The 7,267-nt window shown below is 39.0% G+C and overlaps 1 protein-coding gene across 11 annotated transcripts in view; it reads right to left on the bottom strand.

Annotated features, from left to right (window-relative positions):
- Positions 1-3,649: 3,649 nt before the first annotated feature.
- PPP3CB (protein phosphatase 3 catalytic subunit beta) overlaps positions 3,650-7,267 on the bottom strand; it is a 43,589-nt gene continuing 39,971 nt past the window's right edge. For 8 of the 11 annotated variants that reach the window (XM_082223616.1, XM_082223612.1, XM_082223613.1 and 5 more), the window contains 2 exons: positions 6,863-6,892; positions 3,650-5,207 (listed from right to left, as the gene is read on the bottom strand). In XM_082223616.1, the coding sequence (XP_082079742.1) occupies positions 5,029-5,207; positions 6,863-6,892 (209 nt within the window). In that variant the 3' untranslated portion in view covers positions 3,650-5,028. The remainder of the gene's footprint in view (positions 5,208-6,862; positions 6,893-7,267) is intronic. The other 3 variants (XM_082223614.1, XM_082223615.1, XM_082223611.1) reach the window with 1 other exon arrangement.

The following is a 7,267-nucleotide window of genomic DNA, read 5'->3' as shown; positions in this document are numbered from 1 at the left end:
AACTTGAGCCAACAACCCTTCATGCACAAACAAAACTTACTGTAGCAACTTACTGTAGCCCCCATGAACATGAACACGAATGAATGAATAGAAAGGGAACCTATGCATGTGATTCTGACACAAAAACCTTGCACATACACTGTAAAAATGCAAGTTTACTACGCCCCACCTCTCTTCCCACAACCTTATACTGTATACAACATTGAATTGAACTGATCTGTTGAAAGGACTGTATGTTGCAAAAACAGAGATGTATGTACTTATGTAACTCAAGAAAATCTTTAATAAAAACAATTTAAAAACAACAACAACTAAGAGCTGAAACCTGCAGCTCTTTGCACTGCAACACATTGTTGCAGTCTCATTTAGAAACCAGAAGTGCATAAGCACCTTCACCCTTCTAGTTTTCAAAGTATGCAAATACTAGCTACTGATAAAATGGAACAGCAATCGATTAAAAGGATTATGATTTAACTAGATCTTCAACCACTGTATGAAGTGACCAAAACCCTGTTCATATGGTAGTAAGAAACATTTCTCAAGAAACATTTCTCCAGAGTCTGATCCCATATTGCTACTCTCTGTTTGAGTGAGGCATTTAATTGGGCTGTCAAAGTCCCTGTTACTTGCTAGTCATAGAAACATTTTCACTATTCAAGCACAGTGGTGCCAGCAGGACAGACTTTGGGAGTCCTCTTGGTTATTCTGCCCCAAACAGAAAAGCTCTAGTTAGCACATACTGAAGTGAAGTAATATATACCACCACTATCTAAAGAGGAAGGTCCCTGTATGCCCAAATTTAGGAATTTTATTACAAAACTTTTGACCTCTCCAGCACTCAGGTTTACGCATCCTGATTATATGAGGAAAGTTCAGTGGCATGAGATATTTCATTTCATTTCACTGTTCATTTGTATACTGCCTCTCTATATTACTATACACAAGGAGGCTTGCAAGCTGAAGAAACAACAAAACAGTGAAGATCACACATGTACTAACAATGTGATTAAATACAAAAAAGACTCGCCTGTATAATATGTAGTAAGCGTTTCCTAATCTGAGCTGAAACAGACACTAGTGATTTTGTCTGGCAGACTGATGACATCTCCGGGTTGAAGCCTCAACCTAGCTCCCAATTCCTATTCTCATACATTTTTAAGTTGTACTACTAGCGTACCCCTGTAACGTGAACAGACAAATCTGGGACTTGGATCTAACATTCTGCCTCTGACAGCCATTCAGCTCAAAGGAAGTTGAAACTAATCACAAAGCTGGGTCATTTCCCAGGATTTTGTTGCTTGAGTGAACATGGAAAGCCCTTAACACAATGTGTTAATGAGCACTGAATTAACAAACACCTATTTAACTAACACACAGTGCTAATGACAGCTTTAAAACTCGAACATTTAGACTATCCAACAACTGTTTGCATTCTTCCAGTACATCTAGGACTCAGTCCAGTTATGGCAGTGAGGAACCCGAGCACAGACTCTCATATAACTTTTAACAGTAGAACTTTATAACCCAAAACTAAACCAGTTGTCTTCGCTGAGAGAGGACCTCAGTGAAGGAGATGCTTGTGGAGCAGCAGCCCAGGCCATGTTGACCCAGTGTTCTTCACAGTTAAGAGGCTAGTAATATTTAATTCCATGTACGTTTGAACGAGGTGAAAAAAGCAAGACAAGAGTAAGCAGACAGAAATAGTTGCATTAGCAGGGGCAGAGAGTAAGGAGGTCAAAACTTTGCCTGCTTCAAGTTTAATAATATGTGAGGTTTTAAGAGTAGGCTTGCTCCTGCTGTTGCGAACTACCCAGAGCACAATGTAGTACAGTGGTGGCATTTGCCAGTTTCCCCTTCCCCTGCAGCCTCCAAAAACCTACTCTGAAAGACGGAGACACCTTCTGGATTAGTGTGTGAAGGCTGCAGAGGGAATTGGAAGCAGGCAAGTCACCTCCCTTCTACCAGTGAGATCCCTCTGCTATATCAAAAGCCTCACAGACAGGAGCCCTTCCATGCTGGGAGGCTGAAATCTGGACAGATCCATCAGGCTTATACCACTAATAGAACTTCCCAGCGGTTGGAATGAGTTCTAAATTGAGAAGATGCTTAACAAGCATTTGGAAATAATTATGTCTGTGTTCAGGTCTGTAGAAGGACGTGAAGATGCTAAAATAATGTGGCAGGGCTGCCCCTTGTTAGTTTATATTGCTCTGGCATCCTCAAGACACAAACATTAAAAGGAACCAGTATTTTACGCCAAGAAAACAAAACTGCACTGTGTGCAGTTTATTATCTTACTTCTGGGACAGCTGCTGTGCCTCAAGTAATGCATGTAAATAAGTCATTTGATGGACATCTCAATGTATAAAATATGGAATAAGTCTGTGGCCAAGTCACTCAGCCAATTCACAACAAATGCAGCTGAGTGGAACTGCATTTTCTTGCAGTTAAACATTTCAGATATTTAACCATTTAATCTCTCCAACCACCCACCCACCTCACAAGTTAAGAGACATTGCTGTTTCTCACCTCTTTAGTGAATGGCATAGCAGATTGGGACAGGTGGAAGCTTCAGATAAACCTGTGGGAAAAGGGGGGAAACGTCAGTATTGTCCCACATTATGTACATGCATTCCGAGGACTCACCCACTTCACCCCTCCCCCACCCTTTATTGTGGAGCAGCATTGGTGTTAAATAGCATATACTTGTTGCACGTTCTAATTGATGTAGGAGGCGATGACACCTCCCCCAATATACAGTGGAACCTTGGTTTTTGAGCGCATCAGAAGCTGAATGGCTTCTGGGGCACATTTCTCGGTTTTCTCAATGGGATTGAGCCTCGGTTGTCGAACATTTCGGAAGTCGAACGGTCTTCCAGAACGGATTCCATTTGACAACAGAGGTTCCACTGTATTTCATACACATTTATAATTGTATACACGAGACACTGGAAAGTGGACGTTCTTTGCTGCTTTTGTATTGTACCTGCGGGCTTACCTTTCTTTCTTTCTTTCTTTCTTTCTTTCTTTCTTTTTTATATTCCACTTTTCCACTAAGGTCCTCGGGGTGGTGTACATGATTCTCCCTCTCCCCATTTAACCTCACAACCACCTTGTGACATAGGTCATGGGAGGTCACCTGTGATAGGGATGGAGGAGGCTGGGAACGCTGGGCACAAATATGGCTGTTACTTTTCAATTTTTTTTTAAATCAATAAAAATAAACAACACCCCACCCCAAATTACACACATCATTAATAAAGAGCTGCTAACTCTACATTGCCCATACATGCAAAACCATCACTGACTTTCAAATGAAATGTTCCTTTGCCATTTTAGTTAGCTGTGCTTGAGATCTAATCACCCACCATATAATAGTCTCATTAAGTACAGCACTGCTCTACATCCAAGTAACTATATGAGGAAGGATTGTAGGAATGAGCACACCAGCTCTGCCCCTGTCACCTTTCTCAAGTTGGAGCAAACTTCTGACATAGGGAGGCTTCCTTAACTCAGGGACTTCAAAGATTCTAAAATGTGCTGGGAACCTCCCCATTCCAGATATTTGCCCCCAGGAGGTCAACTAAAATGGTTGATTGTGTTGTGTTCCTCATTACGCAAACAAAAACAGAAGCAAACCAATCTGAGCTGAGGCCCATGCACAAACTTTATTGTGCGCTTCTTATTATAAAATACTTGAATGGTTTAAAACATGCATCAAAGAGCCAACTTAGGGTCACACACAAGTTCCACTTTGTGGCAAATACACTGCAGGTGAAATCCATTGCCGTAAGATTCCAACAGCTTCCCACAGAATAAGAAAGGTAAGTAACAAAATGTTGGGAGGATTTAACTACAGTTCCTCATTCGTTAGATCAACACATGGTTTGATTTTATTTTAACCGAACAGTCCAGCTATCAAAAACATAACATGCATCTTGATTTTATATCTTCACTAACATCATAATGTCCAGAGTAATTATGCATTGTATGGCCAAAAGTTCAAAACAAAAACAGAAACAACCAAACAGAATTAAAAGAACACACTTGCAGCCACTCAGCCCAACAATTATTAACTATTTAAGCAACTTTAATACAATAAACTAAAAATACCCATAACAGCTGTGCTGCATAACCTATAGGATGTTTTCTCCTGTACACCCTAGGTCTATATATTAAATATCTGCAAAATTAAAACATGCATACAGAAAATACAATGCCAAGCTTTACAGATCTGATATGAATCAAATTTACTTGAAACGTAATGTACAAAGTACCTTAATTTTAAACTTTTTTTATACTGTTAATAGTTCTTTTAACATTCAAGTGTGGGGAAATTCTCAAAAAGTTGGGCAAAAAAGTTTCTAAATTAAAATATTTTTCAAAAGCTATGGTTCAAGTAATAAACATTTTTATATAGAAATCTTCTGATAAGTTTTAACTAAAAATAATATGTTGAACATTATACAGAATTAGCAACAGGAGTATACCCAAGACCAGAAATTTACATAATTACTAAGATTTTTGGCATTTCTTCCTCACTTATTTAAAACACAGACATGTCTGCAGCCTCAGATTTATATTTTAAGACCACTGTAAAACTATCATTTAAAGACAGTTCATAAGACCATTAAATAAATACGGATGCATTAGAACGTCCGATTTAAAAACAAAAGAAAACCACCTCACAAACCCACCACCTAGCTCTACAATCCCATTCTGTAAACATAAAAAGTGTTGACAATGATAAAAAAGTAACATGCTAAGTCTATAGTGATAACAGCGGAAGCTTGTCCCTGGATCTCTCTCCACAAGTGAGTTCCAAATATGCACTGTTAATAATCATGTTGTCACTTTTAGAAGAGTGGCTGTCATCTCCAAAGCATCATGGCTTCTCTTCTGCAAGATCAAGTTGTGATTTCGCTCCAGGTAAAGCGTGGGGACTGCATTTCCCTGGGATGTTTTGGCTACTGTCTTTTCAAGAAGCAGTCCTCAACGAATTATTACGTAAGTAAGCAGATGCGACGGTCACTGTGCATTGTTCTTGCCAGCACCATTGTTTCCGTTGGCATTTGTTGCATTCACAGAATTAATGCCACCCTGAAGAAGAGCATCTTTCCTTGGCGGCATTCGCTCATTGATCCTATCCAGTCCTTTTGCCTCTTCAAAACTGCAGATTTTATGTTGTGGAGAGAATCCTCGTATTGCTTAACAAAATGCAAATTAGACATGTCAGTAATGGGAAAAAGCTCTGCGTATTCTTAGTAACTTCTAAGAAATAATATCAAAATGTAAAAAAAAAGGGGGGAGACACCCACAAAAGCAGTAAGTTAGATTAAATATGATTTTATGTATTTACACTTCTCTTGTAAAAAGTGAGCAGAGTTGTACAGCCTCTCTGACTTTTCTTCACTATAGCACACCAATTTTTGCTTAAGGCCGCTAGGCATTCCAAACATCACTTATGAGAACACAAAAACTAAAGTTGACAGCAATGCAAGATATGACTGTGAATACCTAGGCTAAACATGTGAGAATAACCACAACAGCCTTGGAAGCCACCTTAAAATAAGGACAATACCTAGACTTCAACAGATCACCTTACACATCAGGAAGAATCCCATTTTATTTTGAACACTGATAAGAAGACCATTTTTCAGTTTTGAAGAACAATGTCATGTGCACACACTGCTATAGAAACTAGAAAATGATGCCAAGCATCTTACTCCACTTTCCACCACCAAGACAATCCCATCCTGCAAATGTAACTAATCATCAACAGTGATGTATAAATATGGTGCTTGAACCATTAGGGAGCTTGCTGGCCCGGCAAGTTCCTCTGAAGATTTTTAAGGAGATGCTGAGTCACTAATAAGTATAGTCCAAGTCTTCAGATTAGTCTACAAACGTGATTAGAGCACAGATTTGCTTGGTACTGGTAGCTCATTTGTGCACATATACATACTTTGTGGCTTATAGTAAAGCAATGGCCTGACAAAGACGGGATATAAAAGTCATCATGGAGATAGTGGCTATTAAGGCTAGGACCCAAAGAAGACTTCAGGAAACTTTATCCACACCACCCAAGCAACTGAACAGAGTTGCCAAAGCAGTGACATGGCATGAAAGGTTGCCGTTCCAAAATAAGATGCGTCTCTGGAAATAAGGCAAGCCCTTGGCCATGTCTAAATTATTATTCGGCTCTCATCCAAAGTTAACATTTTATACTTTGCCAGCTTCCTGGCACTCAGTGTTCACAAATGAATACTACACATTATAAAAACACCTTTATAAAACTAAATCTTGCACTACCAGATGGGTTATGAGAAGAAACGAAAAGACACAGACTTCAATCCAGAAAACCATATGGGAAGCTATCTGCGCACAGTGGAAGAGAGGAGGGCTGCATTTATTGTATGGCACCAGAAACTACTTTTGAAACTCATGGCTATGATGTATTGTTGAGAAGTCACATTCAAAATATTGGGTGCAGCAAATATGAAAAGCTCAATTTGAGTGTTCAAGCCATGCATATACTTAAAAGTGGCCTGCTGGATTGGAGACATTTAAAATCCATTATCACCAGAGGAAGTATGTCAACTAAAAGAGGGGAAATAAACATAGCATGCTATTACGCTAACGAAAGAAAACGCATCCCTATTCCACAGTCAGAAAAGCAAATCACCCCAAAAGCGAAAGGCAAGTCATCATCAAGACAAGGCAAGACAAAATACTACAGATAACAGCAAATGAATCAGTGTATTGATTCATCTCTGGTTGTGCAAGTTGAAAGAGCAGAACAGGCTTTTAAATCCCTCCCAGACCCCAATCCCTGCCAGTAGCAAAGACACTGAGACCATACCTTTTTCAGCCTCAATTGCCTCTACTGTGGCTGTACAGAAGTGAGTAGATGCATGCAAAATGAATGAGAAAGATGAAGAGTGTAATATCACATAGCAGAAAAAATATGATTATTATTATACTAGCTGAAGGTTGATTTAAGAAGTCCTTTTTGAAAATAAAAAAATTCCTTGCTTTTTTGGCTTTGATACTACCATTTATTTATTTATTTTTAAAGAAACCACAGGTTAATATGAGTTCCCAACAACATGGAAAGGGCTGAAAGGGACAGTTTGTAATGTTTCGGGAGGACTTTCTTCATTAGTCCACAATACCAACATGCAATAAAATATCAAGTATTTTATTCCTGAGCCAAACACAAGAATTTAAGAAAGGAACGTTTCTTATCATCATCATGAGTAACTGC

The sequence above is a fragment of the Podarcis vaucheri genome (assembly GCF_965113315.1).
Source record: "Podarcis vaucheri genome assembly, chromosome: 5".
NCBI classification, from domain to species: domain Eukaryota; kingdom Metazoa; phylum Chordata; class Lepidosauria; order Squamata; family Lacertidae; genus Podarcis; species Podarcis vaucheri.
Note: the sequence above shows the minus strand (reverse complement) of the source record. Positions and strands in the feature narration are given on the sequence as shown.